The sequence below is a fragment of the Camelus dromedarius genome, chromosome 28, assembly GCF_036321535.1.
Source record: "Camelus dromedarius isolate mCamDro1 chromosome 28, mCamDro1.pat, whole genome shotgun sequence".
NCBI lineage: Eukaryota > Metazoa > Chordata > Mammalia > Artiodactyla > Camelidae > Camelus > Camelus dromedarius.
Genome location: NC_087463.1, coordinates 11,884,275 through 11,904,656, shown reverse-complemented (window position 1 = coordinate 11,904,656; position 20,382 = coordinate 11,884,275). Strand labels below are relative to the sequence as shown.

Sequence of the window (20,382 nt, the reverse complement as noted above, 5' to 3'; positions counted from 1 at the left end):
ATTAATACTTTCTGAACAAGGAGCCTCCCATTGTCATTTTTTACTGGGACCTGCGAATTACTTAGCCAGTCCTGCTTTGCAAAGTTCTCCCAACCAACTCTGGGCTTAGGAGAGAGGCAGTCTGGCTTGGATGAGAAGAGGAAGAGGATGAGTTTTAAGATGCTCATCGTAGTGAGAAAGCCCCAGCTGAAAATCTGGGCGGGAAGGGCAGATTCGAATGCATGTCTCAGTCTTCACTTGTAAATACTCCCCTTTCGGAGTTGACTGTTGTTTGCTTTGTTTATATTTGTGAATTTTAGTAAGATGACCAACTTCTTACTGGGCACTGTGGTGTGGCGATCAGCAGCGCGCTCAACGTGGCGGGCAAAACTAGGTAGTAAACATATTTACTCTCTGCCGGGCACGTTCAAGTGTTTGTAAAACCTTTTTTATTTTCCATAACCATTTGAGACTGTTTTTATTGTCCCATTTCATAGGGTAGGAAAATGAAACAGGTTACACTAGCTGTCCAACTTTATAAAGCTAGTTAGTGACAGAGCAAGGATTTGAACCCAGATTGGTCTGAGCCTGAAACCCAATCCCATTCACTCTGCAAGTCAGAAGTTACATCTTCCTACCGTCTGAGCTGACTTTCAAGTTGAGGTCATTAGTATACGTGGAAGATCAATTCCTTTTAATCAGTTTTAAAATACTGCACAGTGCTTTTCAAATTGAATATGGTGGTGGATGAAAATATTATTGGTATATTTGATCCAGATACTTTCCATGTGTTCATGAGAAATAGATATTAGCGTAAGTAACCTAAGAAGTATTCTTATAGAAAAAAACTCAAAAGCCTTCAGTTTCATGTGCTTCATGAATCACTCCCTCTCTCCTGTTTTATGAAATATCTGCTAACTCTCTATTGTTAGTGTGAATTATCTAAGGGTATCTTCTTGGAGTGCAGGTCTCAGTCTTTAATTTCCACCCACCAAATAAAAAGTGTGGTGTTCAATGTTATTGATATTTGCAATTAACTCTAAGAAAGCTAATTTGTAGAGACTGTATATTATACCAATTCTTTGGTTTTTTATCATGTGAGCTACCCCAAATTATGGTTTGATGTCATCTTAAAACCCTATTCGAGCTTTAGCCTAAATACATTAGGTGGCTGGGCCTCTTAATTCTGCATGAGGAGGAGGCAGGCAATGGTACCAATCATCTACAGCAGACAGCGTACATAGTATTCCTTGGTAGGTAAATGGATTAAGTGCAACTTGATAATTTTCTTAGCAGTTATGATCTTTTATCCACCTTTAATTTCATGAATAGAAGGATCTGTGGCCTGTTACTATTAACGCAAAGCCAAACATGTAAATGCCCTTCCAGAGCACAGTGTTCAGATCAGGACTGTTTAATAATCACACCAACCTGAGTTTTAATTCCAGCCGCCCCACTGACTAGTTTGTGTACCTTTGGTAAGTTACTGTAGCTGGGACTGATAATGTCCTCAGACGCTGTAGGAGAGACTAACTGAATTACTGTGCACAAAGCCCTGAGCAGAGTGCCAGGCTGCGGGAAAGGGCTCGATGGGTAAATGGTAGCTGTCATCCTCCTCCCCTTCCTGTCCCATCAAGAGAAGATGGCAGGGCACAAGCAGAACGTGGGCAAGCCCTTTCTCTGTTTACACCTGAACAATTTGGAATACTCTTCAATATACTTTGACACACATCCTCCTGCAGTGAAGAATAAAAAGACAAATCTCTCTCTCCAGTCCTCTGTGTGGACAGGATAGCATGATACGTTTTTTTCCATCTGGTAGAATCAGGAATCGAACTTGGGGATCAGCTCTGTGTGTGTGCACTACCCTTCTCTGAGCACAAACCAGACCAGCCTTTCTCAAACTGAGATTCCCTGGCCTGCATCAGATCACATAAGACACTTGTAAAAAATCAATCAATCAATCAGTCTAGCTCTCTAACCCCAGATCTATTGAACAGATTCTCTGGGGCTGAGGCCTTGGAATATGCATTTAAATAAGTCACCCTGGCGATTGTGTGTACAAACCATTTAGAAATACTGGCCTGTACTCTCCTTCTCACCTCCTTGCCTTTGCTTAAGCTATTTCCTTGGCTTGGAGTAGCGTTTCCTCCTCTGTACAATTCTTACGTGATTTTCCAAGAGCTACTTCTTCCTAAAAGACTTTCCAGATTCTCCCAAGTTGGAGTTAATTTTGTATCTTCATTATTGCAGTTATCAGTCTCCCTTGTAGAGTTTTGCTAGTTTTCTACCAAACACCAACCATTTAGAGGGCAGTGATTGCCAGTTATCTTGATGACCATCCCAGGCGCCCAGCAGAATACTTTGTGTATAATGGACACTGAAAGAATGTTGTTGAATTTGGATCAATTCTCTCCTGACTTTATTCCAGTAAACCATTCTGTCCTGACTTCCTCAGAAGAGCACAGATCTCTTCTGCGTATGTGTTATTAAGCTCCGGGTGATGGAGGACAGTCCTCATAAACATGACCAGCCTTAGTTCCCAGCCTATCAGAATAGGGATGTGTATTTGCGAGTGGCCTTGAGGAGTTGTCTGACATCCCTGTTCCCTCCTCATCTTCATCTTTGAATATTATTCATAAGGCGACTTGAAGGAGTCCACCAGAGTCCCAGTTAAATCCTCAGCCATTAAGAAAAGAAAATGCTAGAGTCGTATTCTGGGTTGGTTTTACTTTCGGGAAGATGGGCTTGACCCTTCATCTCACTAACGGAGCTTCCAGAGCACGACGTCGTGCTTGCCCGCCGGGACTCTAAGGCAGATAAAGCGCATGCAGCTGATACTGCTGATGCCCCAGAGACCCTGCATCCGTGTGAGGAGCAAAGGTGTAGCAGTGGGCTCCACCTCGTCATCAGATGGTTTCTCCAAAGCCGCACTCTCCCTGCCAGTGATACTGTGGGCGCTTTTGTGGTTTTGGATAACTTCTAATCCCATCCTGTGCTTCTCCATCAACTGGTTTACTGGCTGGGCATTGCTGAGACCATTGGCAATATAAAACGATGCATGCATGGGAGCTATCCAGTTTTCTTATACACTGGAGGGTGACAAAGAAAACAAGATATTAGAGGCACCCACAGGGTCGGATTAGCGGAGGTTAAAAGGGGTGTGATAACTGCGGGTGGTAGCACATTAGGGAGTTTCTCCAAATCTTAGACCATCGACCCTTAAAAATATTACATTGATTATCTGACCTCACACCAGGCAGCAGGGTTAAGCTGAGAAGATCATTGGATTCTGCAGGTGTAATCAGGTTTTTATTGAGTAGGTTGGGATTTATGAAAGCAGTAGTGTTCATGAAAGTATGGTGGAAGAGACAAGAGGGGGGGTGCCTTACAAATTTAGGAAGACTCATCTTCGTGGTATTCCTGTCTTTAGGTTTCTAATAGTAATGCACCAGGAAGAACTGCAGATGACCTAGTAAACATACAGAATGCATCAATGAGCAGACCTGAAATTTTAAATTCAGGGAGAGGAAGACCTCTCTCTTTCCCTGCACCCCTCCAGGCATTCAGGGATATACAGTGACCAGAGATAATGAAAGGTCACTGAATTTGGGGAGAGGAGCTGACCAACTGCTAGAGTAAATTTAATAGAAATTCATGGAGTAGGGGCTGGAGTACAACAGTTCAAATGGAGCTGGGAGAATGAAGATAGTGCATATTGATCATTCCTTGAGCACTTAGCTTGGAAAAAAAAAGAAAAAGGTAATTGTATAATCTGAATAAAGTTTGTGTTTATATATATTAAAAAAAAAAAAAAGATTACAATTCCAACACCCTAAGGAATTCCCTTGGGCTGACCTCTTGTAGTCAGACTGTCCCTCCACCCCTGACCCCCACACCCATCCCTGTAGTTTTTTTCTTTTTCAAGATGTCATATAAATTTGGTCATACAGTATGTAAAAGACTGGCTTCTTTTATATACACACACACACACACACACACACACACATATATATTTATGTAAATTTTAAAGATATTTTAAAGTGCAAATTTAAAGAATCCCCACTCTCTAAAACAAACAGAAGAAGCAGGAACCTGAGATGGATGTAGAGAAGGTGAGTTAGGAACATGCTGAAATGTAAACAGACATCTATGTCATGAAGATGGTTCCAGTCCTCACAGGACCTAGGGGAGCTTATTGGCTTTGAACAAGTGGTGGACAGGATGGAGAGGTGGGCACTGGTGACCTTGACCAGTTAAATGTTTTCTTTGCTCACCTAGCCTCCTTTCCTTTTCTGACCTTTTTCAGTTCCCCACTCAGCTCCCGGCGGGTAGGGATGAGGGGAGAAATACACACACAAACACACACACACACTTACACGTACGTAAATACGTTCATCTCCATTTTCAGAGCATAAGCGTTTCATTTATGAAGAAGTCATCAAACCTGTCAGATTCAACTTTGGATTTAGTTGAGGGCTATCAGATGTCACGTGGTGGCTCCAGGACTTGTAATCTAGAGTGGTACACTCGTTTCTCAGTCCAAGATTTATTTTGAAAATTTTTTCTTCCTAAATTTTTGCATTATTTCCCTTCAGATTAATAGAAATTTAAAAATTAAAAATGATAGAATGTAAACATTTAACTTGATTTCTAGAATTGGAATTTTTTGATGTAAAATATTAATAATCATCTCTGTACATGGTTTTCATACTTTGTTTTTGGTAGCATAAGTTTATTTTTACAAATTAAATTATGTATGTATAATTGTATTATAAAAGTACTCACTAATCTCATATTCACTGATACCTCTGTATACTTTTTCATTAGGAATGAACTGTGCTTTCGTATCTTCGGTTTTTTCCCCCTGTAGTTGTGACATTCAAAGCACATATGATGTTATTTCCCCAAAGAGAAAACAAAAAGCAGGCAGGGTTTCTTGAGACATTTATCACCTTCATCAATTATTACCTTCACCTATTTTTCCCTCATGATGGTTAATGTACTCATGTCCTCACGTCAGTTGGCCGTGTATTCTGCTGCTGACGTAATTCATAGGGAGACGTAAGGAGATGTGACCGTATACCAAAGGTCTTCAAAGCACAGTGAAGCAGGCTACCTCTGGTGCTGGCACTTTTGGTTATTATACAATCTAACATATTACTCTTCTGCCATAAATAGAATTATTTTACTGTGTCTTCCCATTTGTCTGGAAGGTGATTATCTGATACTTTTCAAATATCCAGAAGTTAGAATAAAAGCCTGAAAAGCCCTCTGAGTGGTCAAACTTTGTGAAAGTAAATATAATAGACCTTGTGCCTATACTGTGGCAGTATGTGGACATACATTACAGTATGTGGACATATATTAATCACTTTATTCAGTCCCCACAATAATCTTATTTGATAGTCATTGCTGCCACATTTTACAGAAGAGAAGATTGAAACTTTGGAGGTTACAGAACTTGTCTAAGGTCGTACATCTATGGCTGGGGTTTCAGCTTAGTTTTGTGTGCCCCTAAAGATCCTCATTCTGGGTCCATTTACTCCCATATTCAGTCATTCACACAAACACCTTTTTAGTATTTACTCTATGTCAGGCCCTAGGGAACCAGGATGAAAGACAGATATACAGAATCCTAAGGAATTCCTTTATCTGTTTTTGGGGGCTACAGTAAATATGAAGCAGACAAGAGATGAGGCTTGAGGACAAAGACAGTATCTATTATATTTTCTGTTGCATCTGCAGGACAAGCACAGCACATAGTAGGAGCTCAACAAACATGGTGAATGGATGAGTGGCACAGTGAGGAGCACCAGCCAGCTAGGAGTGAGAATTGAGTGTAGAGGAGACATAAAACCAAACAGCGGGACTGTCTTGGACCATTTAGTGTTTGAATAAGCAATTGCAGACCTGAGTAACCCCATGGGGTATGAGGAGCCATCAGTGTGCTCACTGAGGCCAGAAAGATGACCAGGGGCCACTGAGTGACTAAGGCAACCCGGGCTCTGTGCAGCAGGAAGAGAGTTACTCATGAATGTGACATCCTGTTTAAACAGCAAGGAAGTATGTAAGACATTTCAGAAAAGTTTCCATAAAAATTAGCCCTTTTTCCCTTTAAAGTATGCTAAAGGGCTGAACTTCAGTGTCTTGGAAAAATCACAAAGGTGGAGGAGCTCTTTGCCTAACAATATTGGATACAGGAGTATTACATGATCAGTTTGTTTTCTTTTCCCTGATAAATTGTAACATTAAATTTTCATGCCAAATGAATCTTTTAAGAAATTCAAGTTATATTCTTTGGAAGATACCTTATAAAGGACTCTATACAGCAGATAGCATGTAACAATCTATAGTATGTAACAAGTGAATAGGTTGCATAGAATAACAAAACAACAGTTTTTAAGTAATATTTGAAAGGATTATGATATGTTGAAGTAATTCATGTTTGGAGTATCATTTAGCTTTTTGTAAGGGAACAAAAACGGGGAAATTAGGAAACTACTGAAATGATTTCAATTTCATTATTCAACAGCATCGATGCGCTACTTTCTTGTTCCAAGAATGTATCTATTAACAGTGATGTTTTGCCTTACAGCTTTTCTGGGAGAAGAGGCTACAAGGACTTAGTGCATCAGATGTAACAGAACAAATTATAAAAACCATGGAACTACCTAAAGGTCTTCAAGGTATTATCGAAGTTCAGTTGAGCAGTACCTACTATGTGCCAGGCTCTGTGTTAGATGCAGTGCAGTCACACATGACTGAGACAGGTCTCTGCTTTGGGGACTGTACGCCTTGCTGGATATGAACCTCTTAGGTTTTAGTAAACGCAGAGGAAATGTCCATGAAAAGCTTGTATGTTGCAGGGATGTTTCAGGGCAATGTCCTACCTAAGATTTTTTTTTTCTGTGTATACATTTTTGGCTTTAGGTTAGTTAGGTTCATCACAGAAGTTAACCCATGTGCTGCTTTTAGAACCAAATGTAGCAAAGTGGCAGAATGTTCCAGGCTTCCTGCTCGAAGCCTCATCTGGCCCCTGCACTTGCTCTTCCTGTCCTCCTCTTACCAAAAGAACAGCCAGCAGCTCTCCTTCTGCCTCTCCCCTCCACAAACCGCTGCCGCAGGTAGCAGTGGGAGCAGATGCCCATTGGTCCCGTGACAGCAGCGAGGGGGATCTGGGGTGGAGAACTCAGTTGCCGGCCAGTGTGCTTGTCAGTCATATGTTAACTCCAAGTTCTAGAGAAGCGTTCGTTTTCAAGTTAGAACTTTGGCTTTGAAATCTTGCTATATTGTGGGTTGCTCAAAAATCCTCATAATTAATGGTTAGAATATTGCCTCATCTCTTTATGTTCCTGGAAACTGTTGCTTTAACTAGGTTTAACAAATTAATTCTATTAGTTTGGATATTTTGTTAGGTATTTGAAAAAGCTGTCAAAAGTGCAGGTACAGCATACTTGCATTGGCTTTTCCTTTGAAAGCCCTACACAAAGAAGATCAGCGTTGAGGTACGGATAGGAATTAATGTTAAAAGCTACAAGAGAACCTATTCCAGGACCCTAGGGATGCATTAATAGGAATATGTGAGGATGATACGACTTTAGAAGGGACTTAGATCATTAAAATAATTGACTTTGCTTGAGGAAATGCAGCCAACTTTTAAAAAGTTAGTACTTGGAAAATGTATTTTTAAATTCTGTTAATAAAACTTTATTTTTAGGTGTTCTGTTACTATTTCTCAAATGTTAATTTTTGGTGTATAATAACTGAGTAGATACGCTGTTAGCTTTTTCTGCTTTGGCTTGTGTCAGTTTTAAATAGCTGATCCCAAATGCATATAAAAATATGAGTTGTTTTAGATTGCATAAGGTTTGCTCAGCGCGTCCAGAAACTTCCTTTAATTTTTTGCATGTTTCTGATTGCAGGAGTTGGTCCGGGTAGTAATGATGAGACCCTTCTGTCTGCTGTTGCCAGTGCTTTGCACACAAGCTCTGCACCCATCACAGGGCAAGTCTCCGCTGCTGTGGAAAAGAACCCCGCTGTCTGGCTTAACACATCTCAACCCCTCTGCAAGGCTTTCATTGTCACAGATGAAGACATTAGGTAAGGCAGCATAGCATGACTTCAAAAACTTGTCCTTTGCACTTGGTACATTTTATACTGCCCAATGGGCTCAGTGGTACATCTAGTAAGTGGTGAATCAATCAAGAAGTTACGTGTGTGTGCGTGTGCGTGTGCGTGTGTGTGTGTGTGTTTACAGAGCTTTTGTGAAACTAATGGAAAGTGATACAGGACATTTAAAACAAATATGTGCTTGAAAAAGGTAGCCGTGCTGTGCGTAGCCGCATCATCACGATGACGGTCGCACTCTCTCCGCATCATGGTTGCAGTGTCTTACGCAATCTGGGGTTCTGCCCTTCTGCTCTGAAGAACCCCTTTCAGTCATGCCTTTTGTGATTGCTTCTGCACTGGTGTGTCTCTCTTTAAGCAGATCAGAGCCATGCTACTTTAAGCTCAGCTCTGTTTTCAAAGTTCAGTTTACTTCTCTTGATTATGTTTATCTCATTAAGCTCAATTTAGAGATTTATTTATCTTTACTTCACCTTGTTTCAAACACACACACACACACACACACACACACACACACACAAGCCAGATGAGAAGCAAATGAGAAGAAAGATGAAGCAGAGGGTAAAGCAGTAAAACAGCCAGGAATGAGGAGCGGACACAAGCTGCACCCATTAACATCTTTTACTCTTTCTAAGGCTGGGCCACAAATTAGGGCTTTAGCAGCAAATTATTTAATAATTATTTAATAATAGGACAGTGTGTATGCTTCACTATTTCTAGCCTCTGAATGTAAACCAGAAAGCTGACTACTAGAATATTATTCCTAGATGAAACCAGCAGATGGCACTTTTGAATTAGAAAATATGTATTATATTTGTATTTTTTAAAAATAAATCTATGAAAGTTGGCACGAGAATGTTTTTAAATATGTGAGTCTAACTAGGTTCATAATCAGAAAGCCTTTCCTGAGTTTTTAAGTCGTTCCTTTTGCAAAGACGTAGAATGGTTCAAAGTTGCATTCAGATGCCTTAATTACATAGGATTTATGATCAGTGTCATTTTTTAAGAAAAACAAACTGTAAAATCAAGGAAAGGAATCGACTTGCTCTTTGTATTATCCTTACCCCTGAGGAAGGAAATTACTCCTGAGACAAGTTCCCATCTGCCTTGGAATGCGTGCCCAGTTAATCAGCAGAGATTCCACTAGGTCATTATGGGTGTTGACTGAGGTTCTGAGTGATGTGATGGGAATGTGGAGGACTTCAACACCCTATCTTTTGATAGCAGAGGAAACTGTCTCAAAGCCAGTTCTGGACGCTTTCCTTTTAGGGTTGACTTGTCTAACAAATTGTCCATTTGCTCTCACTGTCATAACAGAAGTTATTATGCAGACATTTCTTGTTGAATTAGTACAGGTTCAAAATAAATGACTGCAAATGGAATTGTTACCCTTTCTCCAACTGTGAAACCAATAATCTATTTCTATTAAACCTTCAACTAAAGATCTCAACACTAAGCATGTAGTTTTTTCAGCAGTCCTGATACAGTTTCCTCTATGGGTGTATTTGTTTCCTGATACTAAGTAACAAATTCTCATCACCCTGGCAGCTTAAAACAATACCCGTTTATAGTGCTCAGGTCTGTGGGTCAGAGGTCTGGGCCAGGCGTGACTGGATTCTCTGCCTGGGGTCTCACAAAGCTGAAATCCAAGTGTCAGTAGTACCGCCTTCCCTTCTGAAGCTTGGGCTCCTCTTTCAAGCTCCTGCGGTTGTTGCAGGATTCATTTCCTTGTAGCTTTGGGACTGAGTCCCCTCTTCTCCTGTTGGCTGTGGGATGGGGGCTGTTCTCAGCGGTTGGAGGCTGCCGGCAATAGCTCTTAACATATTCCCTCCCCTGCTTCTTACTGGAAGGGCCCAGCCCCCTTTAAGCCTCTTTTTGTTAGGTCGGGCTCTCTGTGATAATCCCTTTTGATTGACTCAAGGTCAGTTGATGGGTAACCTAATCATAGGATGATATCCCATCATATTCATAAGTTCTGCCTGCCCTTGAGGGGAGAGAATTTTACTACAAATGTGTACAGGGGCAGGTGGTGACATCTTGGGGACTGTGCTAGAATTCCACCCATCACATCACCCAGTGCTTTGATTTCGGCTTTCATAAATGTAGGAAGCAATATTCAAGACAAAAGGGAAGCCATGGCCAATGTCAGAGTTTAAGACATACTTCCCTCTTCCCGAAGCGAAAAGCACCCTGCCTTCCGTTTTCTCCGTCTTCCTGAAGGGGTTACCTCGGGGCAGGTTGGGCAGGCTCTCACACTCTTACTAGGCGGGCGACACTGCCAGTGAGACTGATATGCCATCGATCATAAACCCTGAGTCCCGGAGCCAGAGGCAAGACTAACTGTACAAGAAACAGGCAGCGTGTCCTTCCCAGCCCTGCTCCACTGCGGGAAAATCTGCTCAACCCCAGTTTCTGTTGATATGCCAGAGGCTGCAGTGCTCCTCTGACTCAGGGACAGCCCCCCTCTTTTTGCAAATTCATTTAAAAGGTGGAAGTTTGAGCTTTTTTTCTCTTTGTGCTGTTTCTAGAGTTCAGTAAAGATGACCTTTAAGGTTTTGTGGCTCCACCATGTATGGTCGTTTCATTCCTTTGGACTCATGAGATGGAGAGAAAGGTGACTTTACAACTGACTGAGCGCCCAGGGGGTGAATGCTCAGGGCGTCTTGGTGGAGTCTTCTGGAACGTTGCCCCTCTGCCCTTCTGCTTGCCTGGCGCTGGGGCAGTGCTGCAGTTTGTCTTCCTCAACTGTTGATGGAGAAAATCTTTTTCTTTTTTTTTTTTTTTCTCAGCAGAGCCCTCAGTATTCCTTGTTGCATCTCTTTCCTGTCACAGGCTGCTCCATCTCCTCCTCCTTCTCCATCCTGACCGCCTTTCCTTTGGTCTCAGGAGCTGATTCGTCCTGTTTTCTAGTCAGAGCTACCTCCCACCTGGGCCTTTGCCTCTCTCCTTTTCTTTTTTTTTTTTTTTTTTCCCCTAAGACTTTCACTTACCAGTCTTGTCCCTGCTCTTGTGTTTCTTCAGTCTTTAATTCTCCACTGGGTTCTCAGTATGAATTTCTATTTCCCATCTTTGTTTGCTAGAACTGTTTTAGGAATCCCTCTTGCCCTGTCAGGGAGCTACTCTCAATTTTTTCCTGCTTTTTATTATTTTTTTTAAAACAACCAAAAAATTATTTATTTATTTATTATTGTATTACTTAATTATTTTACTTTGGTGGTGGTGGGGGGAGGTAAGTAGGTTTGTTTATTTTTAGAGGAGGTACTGGGGATTGAACCCAGGACCTTGCGCATGCTAGGCACCACTTGAGCTATGCCCTCCCCCTTTCCTGCTTTTTAATGATACCGTGTATACCAGTAGCCTTTCTTCCTGGGCTTTGTTTTTCTTCTGATGGTTCTGAAACTTTTTTATGACTTGGTGTCATTCACTCTCCCTTTTGAGGTCCCTTTACCGTCCCCAAGACACAGAGAAACTTGTGGCACGTCCCTAACCTACTCGCACATCTCAGGCAAAGAGCCTTCTCAGTGTCTGTCCCTGGTGTACAGAAGCGGAGGTCTTGGCTCCTCCTTGATGGCCCGCAGGTCTGCGGACCCAGGAGAGAGCTCCAGCTACCTCTCCCCTGACCTCGTGCCCCCACCTCCTCCATCCTTCTCAGCGCCTCACTGCACAAATCTCTTTTCCTTCTTTATTTTTCCATACGACTTCCCTGCTTTTATGTTATCATCCTTGATAGGAATAACCCTAACTCTTCACATACTTGAAGTTTTTGAAGTTGAAGAAAAAGTCACTGAAATAAATCTAGTGCTCCCACAATTCTCTGTGAGATGAGGGACACCTGCTTGTCCGAAAAGCCCTGTTTTTGGCAAGACTCATCGCCTGTGTGGCTTGCTTTTGTGAGGGCAGAAGCAACTTCTGCAAAGTCTAAGGAGAAGGGAATGCGTGTTTCTTGGGCATGTTCGTGACTTTGAAGTAAAAAGAAACCATATCGGCAACTTCGTCTTTCCATTACTTGCCAAGTTATCGGAGTCTTTTTTACTGTTTTTAAAAAGGAAACAGGAAGAGCGCGTGCAGCAAGTGCGTAAGAAACTGGAAGAAGCCCTGATGGCGGACATCTTGTCCCGAGCCGCGGACACGGAGGAGATGGACATAGAGATGGACAGTGGAGATGAGGCCTAAGATTAGCATCAGGTAAACGGCACCAGAGAGACGCGCAGCTTCAGGCCTTTCACCTCCTTGCTTTGCCCTTTGGCGCCTGCTTGGGCGCTGGCTCAGGCGCCTTCTCCTGCGCGCGCGCTGTGGTTTCCCCCAGTCTGTGTCCGAGGACCGTGTCAGGGTTGCATCCTTTTCTTCTCATTATGTGAAGACGTCCACACCCCTGCAGCCACTCGCAAGGGATCCGGCCTCCTTTCTTAATGCCAGGTGGAAAACCTGCAAGGCGTCACTAGAGAAAAGCAGGGGACAGAGAAAAGGGCTCTGCCCTGGGGGGAGGGGCGGCTGCAGGAGAGGAAGGCTGTCACCTCCACCGCAGTAGCTGTCTGGGGTCAGTAGTCCCCTCTGTAAAACTATGGTCACAAAGTAGGCAAAATCCCTCTCTTTTTCTAGCGCAGACGTGATGCAGGGAGAATGAGAACGGCATTTTAAAGTATAATGAATAATGGACCCTAAACATTACAAATTGTGATCCTGTCCTGAACTCACAGCTGAGTTTGACAGGCTCTGTTCTGTTGGGTACATAGTCTTTTTACATGGTTACCCCCCGATCTCTGAGGGTTCACGTGGCATCTTACTTCCTAGCTCTATCCTGCTTTGTTTTGGGGGCCATGTCTTTTTACCACCCCTAAGCCCATTATTTATTTGCATCCTTTGCAGCTGAGCTGGGGTGAAGTTGGGAGGGAAAGAGAAAGAGCTGGAGGGAGGGAATGAGGGAGCAGCGGGACGAGAGAGTTCCTGTTGTCATCTTCGAGCCCTTCCTCTCTGTCCTGAGAGTCAGTCTTGCGTTCAGTGCTGGGTCCTGGGGGCGAAGTGCTGGGCACAGTTCCACAGCCCCTGGGCACATAGAACTTACTGTACAGTTGTATGGAACCAATGCTCCCCTAACTGTATAATTAGCAATTGTGATGAGCACAGTGAAGGGAAAGTGAAGGTATTGGGAGAGCTGATGGGGGAGCAGCTAATGTGACAGCAGGGCCAACTCGGCCTCTCTGGAAGGTGATGATTCTGTGAGGCTGTAAGGCCAGTAGGAGTGAGCAGAAGTTTGGGTGAACCATGTTCTCATCAGAAGAAACAGCAGGAAGGACTCAGCTCCTTTAAGGAACAAAGGAAAGATCACCACCATGGTTGGAATGTAGTAAGTCAAGGGAGAGTTAGAATGCTCAGAGATGAATCCAATCATGCTGAGGCTTGTGGATTATTGTGAAGGATTTTGAGCTTTTATCATTAAAACCACTGAAACCACTGGAAATCCACTGGAGGCTTCCAGATGTGGTGAGATTTGCTTATTGACAAGATCCTTCTGGCTGCTGCATGAAAAAGAAATGGAGGAGGGAAAGTCTGGAAGCAAGGAGACCGTTTAGGAGGCAGCTGTCCCTCAGCAAGAGGTGATGGTGCTTCATGAGGGTCTTGGCAGTGGGTGAGGAGAAAAAGAGGAAGAGGCCGATTTGTGATGTATTCAGAGGTAGCCTCGACTGGACCCAGTGACTGACTGGTAGTGAGGGTTGAGAGTGGGAAGAATGACCCTGGGTTTTTCACTTGAGCCTCTCGGTGGATAGGAAGGGGTCCTGTTTGGTACAGGCACAGACTGAGGTCTGAGTTCATTGTTAACACGGTCTCTCCTTCCCATCGGTGCTTTTGTCTGAATTCAGGGAGTGGCCCATGTCACAGTGACACAGAAATCAGGCCGTAATGACAATGCCTTATATTTACAATATTCAGTGACAGCAGGAACATTTGATCACACAATTTCCTGACCACACAGAACCATTCAGAGATTGATCAATCGATCTATCCATCCATCCATCCCTTTAGTAACAGATTGAGGTTTAACTTGTTACTTAAGATTTTACAATCAAGAGGAGTGCTACCCAGGTTAGAAGTGATTGCAAGAAAAAGCCCTAAAAACAAAGGTGTTAAAATATTTGGCTACAAATGAGATATAGTTTCAAATATATAAATAGTTCCGTTTTTGCAGTTGCATGGTATACCCTTTCACTCAAGTGAAGCCATAATAAGACCTCAGTGTGCTTCTGTCATCTCTAAGAGCTCTGAAGTAAAATAAATTATCACGAAATAGAGTAAATCTTTGTTGGTAGACATTTTCCTAAATTTTCTCAAGATATGATTGGATTCGGCTTTGTCTACTGTGTTTTTTTTTTTTTTTTTCATTTGTATGCCCTATGATTTCTCTTTTTATGGTGATTTAATTAATTGTAGATAGAAAACATTTGCATAAGCATGTAAAGGGGTACATATGATTTCTTTGAAAATAAAGTGAGTATTAAAGTGAGATAAAGCACTTGAAACGGTGAGGAGATATATGCAGCCCTTTTTAGGTACAGAACTGTACCTAAACAGCTGTAAATAATGCTGTCAGGGCTTTCTGAATGCTGTTCTAAGTGAAATTCAGCCTCTCACTGCTTTTCCAGGTTTTGTTGACCTCACCTGAGAAATGCTTGGATGACTTAAGTTTGTTTGCTTTTTCTTCCAGGTAACTTTCGACTGACTTTCCCCAAGAGCAAATTCCTAGAATTGAACAAAAACGTTTCCACTGGGTTTGGCCTGTAAGAAAAAATGTACCCGAGCACATAGAGCTTTTTAATAGCACTAACCAATGCCTTTTTAGATGTATTTTTGATGTATATATCTATTATTCAAAAATGATGTTTATTTTGAGTCCTAGGACTTAAAATTAGTCTTTTGTAATATCAAGCAGGACCCTTAAGATGAAGCTGAGCTTTTTGATGCCAGGTGCAATCTACTGGAAATGTAGCATTTACATGAGATATTTGTTTCCCCTGCAATTTTAATATTGAACGGATCAGGAATACCAAATAAATTTCCCAATTAAAGATTATTGTGACTTCACTGTATATACACAGATTTTTATACTTTATTGAAAGAGGACGCCTGTACATTCTTCCATCATCACTGTAAAGACAAATAAATGATTCTATTCACAGACTGATTGGAATTATTTCTGTCAAAGAGCACACACCATAAATGACAGCCTCCTTAGGGTTCCTGACTTGTGTTCAACTGTGATCTCTTGGCCTTCGGTTTGAAATGGAGGTGACAGAAAATAGTTGACATATTTGCAATACGCCACGGATATCATGATAATTCTGTTGCTTTCACCTGAATTCTAAGTTGTCGTCTAGCATGGATAATTTTTTTTTTCTTTCCTATAATGAGCACTTTTGTTAGTTCTATAAGAATAAAGCGTTTTCTTCCCTCAGGCATGAATTAGGTACGCAGGTACCCTTCAGATGTTACTGGAAGTCCGTGTCTGTTTTTTCAGAACATTTCCCATTTTCCAGTGTCCACTAGCTTACAGGGTTAATAGGTGCAGGTTGGACCCTTTGCCGCAGAGAAACGCAGCTTTCTAGGCAGAGCTGCGTAATGAACCAGACTTTGCTAACTGGTACCCGGCCTCTGAAGTATGAACATTTTTTTTTTCTGTTGAAACTCAAAAGCATAACTTCATTACCATATATCCATTGATATCTAATTACTAAAACTGGCATAGCGTTAAAAAATGAGTTTTAAAAATCCAACTATGCTTAAGTTAATTGGATGCCAAGGAAAGGAGGGAGTGGCTCCAGGCAAGTTTAAGCACATTTTGAGAAATGGAGCAAAAATAATATCTTTCTATAGGAAGGGGTTATATGTACTTATTAACTCTGAGTTCTTTTAAAATTAGCCCCCAAAATGACATGATCGCGAATGTAACCAATTTAGTATAAACGTCACCTGTGCATTTTTTTTTCAAGCACTACCTCCAGCTCCCTTCCAGTTCCCGGGGAAGGGAGGAAAAGTGAAAGCAGTATGGCTAGGTTTGAGTCGCTGTCTCTCTAGACCTTATGCCAAACTGCATAAGAAACACCTTCTTGGCATTCCTGATTTGCATTCGGCTTTGATCTCTGGGCCTTAGGCCACCAATTTCCTCAGAGTAATCTTTCTGGCAAACGAGCAGACTCTGGGAAGACAAGTGGCAGAGGGTGCCTGCTCTGGACCCTTCAGACCAGTTGGGGTGGCAGTGGGAAGTTAATATTGAGTTCTTTTTAAAAGCTCTCGTGACTAGTGAGAAGGAATGTCCAAAGGCTTCTCTTAGACTCCCTCCAAGTCCATGATTCTTCCTTTGTAATCAGGCTGGGGTAAAACGCTTTTATAAACAACTTTTGTAAAACGAGACACACAATGTAAACACACACAAAACTTTGATTTTTGTTCTTATATACTTTGCTCAGGTAGAGAACAAGGTGTGAAAGCCATTGCATGGTGTCCAGCTGGGAAACATCCCGTAAGTCAAGGGGTTCCCAGTATGCCCACAGGACGTGTCCAATATTAAATTCATCATCTTACCCCACAAACCCACCACCATCTTGCATTTCCTAACTTGGATAAAAGCAAGTCATCTGATCCAGTTGCCCAAGGCAGAAGCCCAGGTGTGACCCCACTCTTTCCCTTGCCTCCAGCACCCCATCAGTCCAGTTAGAACTACTAACCAGATTTCCCACACCCACATCTCTTCTCCAGTCCTGCCACCACTCAACATGCAACCTCTTCTCCTCTCCTTGGCACTTTCAATGGCTTCCTTTTTTTTTTTTCCCTTCTCCTTCCCTCTCCATCTCTCCTTTGTCTCCTCCCTATAGTCATCAGAATGGTCCTTGAAGCAAATGTGACCATCTCATTTCCCTGCTCAAAATTCCTCCCTTCTCTGTGTACCCAGTTTAGAGTGCTTTGAAATGGAGAGAACCTGTGATGGAACCTGGTTTTGCCGTGTGTGTGACTTGTCAGGTTCCTTCATGTCTTTGAGCCTGTTCCTCCTCAGTGAACTAGGAATCACACCTACCTCATAGAGCCGTCGTGAGGACTGGACGAGACACTGTTTGTAAAGTGTTAGCACAGTGCCTGGCGCGTGGCCAGTGCTCCCGTGGGAGCACGCTCTTGTTAGGATCCTCGCAAGGGTCTTTTGATAAGGCATTTGCTGATAACCCTAACTACCCCCAACTTAATACACCCGCGATACTTTATTTTCTGCCTTGGCATTCTGTTTATTTCCTTTGTAGAAATCTTCTAAATCAATATTTTATTTATTTGTTGACTTTTTGTCTCTCTCTCTCTGCTAGAATGTAAGCTCCATGAGAGCAAGGATATGTCTGTCTTGTTCCCTGTTATAACCCCAGCGCTTAGCCTAGTGCCCAGCACACAGTCGGTGCTCAATAAATGTTTGTTGACTAAATGGACAAGTAATCACAAGGCTCTTCATGATCTGCTACCTGCCTACTTGTCTAGCTCATCCTGCCACTGTCCCCACCGCACCTTCGGCTCAAGAAAAACCGCATCACCTGCTCCTTCGAAGTGCCCCTTGGGCCTCTGTGTCTTTGCACCTGTCGTCCCCTTTGGCTGCCTGTCAAATGGCAAATTCCCGAGCACTGGTCAAGTTGCAGCTCAGTGGCCACCTCCTCTGTGAAGCTGTCCCTGATTTCTCCAGGCAGATGTTCTTTCTCCCTCTTCCAAATTCCCACTGCACTTTGTAAATACCTCCGTGGAAGCACTTTACTGTATTGTATTGTACATTTGTTTGCATGTCTGTTTCTACTTTTAGTCTGTAAGCACCCTGAAAGCAGAAATTGCATCTTTTCATCCTAATGTCCCCAGAGCCTAGCACAGTGCCTGGCACAAAACAGTTTGTCAGTTAATATTTGTTGAATGAATTTGTGAACGAACAAAGGGTCTTGCCATTGGAAAAGTGTTGCAAGACATCTGTATTATCACAGAAAGGAATGCCCCTGGTGGCTTCTAGGGTATTTGTGTGTGTGTGTGTGTGTGTGTGTGTGTGTGTGTCTGTGCTAGAGAGGAGCTCTAGAAAGCATTATGTAATCTCTTTGAATATAAGATGACTGGTTTGAATTTTTTAAAGTTGAATAACATAGATCTTCATAAATAATTGCAAAAGATATCAAAAAGCTTTGTGATCCCTCAAATGCTACAAAGTCCAAAATAAATATTTGCACTATTAGTATTTCCATAGTGAATGCTATGCGAAAATGTACAGCAATAAATTTTGAAGCTTTCAAAATGTTTGTGTAAAGTCATCTTCAGTGACTTCAGACTTTGGGGTTTGGGCCCCCAGAGCTTCCAAGCTTACCCAGTGACACTGCTTTCGTGTGTTACTGAGACAATTGCTCAGATGTTCTGCTGGCGTGGTTAGTGAACAGAAAGGATTGACAGGGTTCTCCACGGAATCAGGTGGAGGCCACACTGGGCCTCGGGAGGCCATAGCCTCCAAGCCTCCGCTAGGACCATCATGGCTCCCTTGTCCTGCCCTCCTCGCTTCTGGGATGCACATATGACCCCTCACTTGTCATTACATCATCACTTCTAGCAGGATTAGCTCTGGGATTGTGAAACAGAGCAGCCAGCTATCAAACCTGCATGTCTCAAAGGGTCTGGGGTGGACTTTAAAATTTCAAGTTGCAAACTGATTTCTCTAGAAGGGCGCATGTAAGTGACTGTCAATTATTTGGCTTTTGTTTTTATGACAGGAGACACACATTTGTATTTCCTCTCATTTATACAGCATATTTTACTTCTCACTTCCACACATTTTATAATTCACAGAACACATTTACCTCCATTAACATCATGGTTGAATTTTAAACTACATAGAAGCCATGTCCTCTGCACACACTATCACCCCCATTTAAGAGTTGAGGAATCTAAGAAGCAGACAGTTAAATGAGCTCCTCAAGCCAGTAAGGTGCAGAGAGGGGCACGTGAACACAGAGGTGGTCCAAGTACAGTGTGACGGTGGCCTGAAAGCTTCCACTGGGCAGAGTGACTCTTCGTGGGAAGCTTGGTCCTTTTCAGTCTGAATAGTCAAAGCTTTCCGTCGAACTCCCCTGCTGAGAAAGCGTCACTGGAGTTACTCATGTTTTAGAAGAGGTGGGAAGGGGTGCGGCTTCTTCACTGCAGGACGCTGGGACTTATTTTCATCGGAGGGGTCAGCGTTTCCCTTCTGCTGTAATACTTTCAACTTTTTGCTTCACGAGCTTGATGCTGTGAGAAGTCAGGCAGCCAGAGGCAAGTGGACCGCCGGGCCCGGGGAAGGGCCGGCAGAGTTGGGGGCGTGCATCTCGGGCACGTGGGAGAGCATTCTTTGGCTTTTAACATCTGTTTTCATGTCATCTTTTTGAGCTTTTAATTTCTGAGGGTTTCATTAAGCACAGAATATATGAGCAGAATAGTACATGTGTTTCGTTTATAAGTAAATATCTATAAATTGGGGACATATGCTTCTTTTGTTTTTTGAAAGAGGTCCTTATTGAAAGAGTTGTGAGACCACCACTCCAGGGCAGGGCTCCTCATTTGGGGTTCCGGTTCCCCGGAGTCAAGGACCCTCTTGTCTACCCTCCCGCCATCATTCTGACGCTGCATTTTGTGCCCAGTTTTGTGATGCTGTGCTCTTCTCTGGGGTAGTGTCCAGAGTTTCCATGAAGTTCTCAGTAGGGAATGTGTCCCACAGTGCCTGGTGTCTGGTACGTATCTCATCAACTGTAGCAACTCTTTCCCTCAAAAAACACCCTGGTGATTTTTGGGGGGATTGGAATCTGTCTTGGGGGGACGTTATCCTGAACTTTGCTAACTGGACAGATACCTCTTGGACCAAGAGTGAACCAAAGTGGGAGATGTGTGTGTGGGTAGGGAGGTTGGTGGTCCGCTGTCAGGGTGCCTTGTTGATCAGTTCATCACGGCGTGATTTATACTAAAGGGCCTTGGACCCAACCGTAGCTAATTGTGTAAAAATAAAAACATTTGGAAACTTATGGGGAAGGATTGAAAAGCAAATGGTAGAATGTGCTGTTCATGATGGAAGTGACTGCCTTCTTTTAAAACCTTTCTCTCTCTCTCTCACCTCTTTCTCCCCCAAAACGTAGAGTCTACTATACTTGCTATAATTGAGAAAACCACAAGCTTACAGCTATGACTGTTATTTTTAAAAAATGATTGTAGCTCTTTGGAGTAAGCTAGATTTTAGCTTAGCAGCAGCTGCTGGGC

At 42.7% G+C, this 20,382-nt stretch overlaps 1 protein-coding gene across 1 annotated transcript in view; it reads left to right on the top strand.

The window, feature by feature from the left end:
- The window catches only part of MBD2 (methyl-CpG binding domain protein 2), a 59,106-nt gene extending 43,826 nt beyond the window's left edge, over positions 1 to 15,280 (top strand). The window contains exons 4-7 of the mRNA XM_010997217.3: positions 6,578 to 6,668; positions 7,905 to 8,082; positions 12,156 to 12,294; positions 14,810 to 15,280. Coding sequence (XP_010995519.3) covers positions 6,578 to 6,668; positions 7,905 to 8,082; positions 12,156 to 12,282 — 396 coding nt within the window. The 3' untranslated portion in view covers positions 12,283 to 12,294; positions 14,810 to 15,280. The remainder of the gene's footprint in view (positions 1 to 6,577; positions 6,669 to 7,904; positions 8,083 to 12,155; positions 12,295 to 14,809) is intronic.
- The last annotated feature ends 5,102 nt before the right edge of the window (positions 15,281 to 20,382 follow it).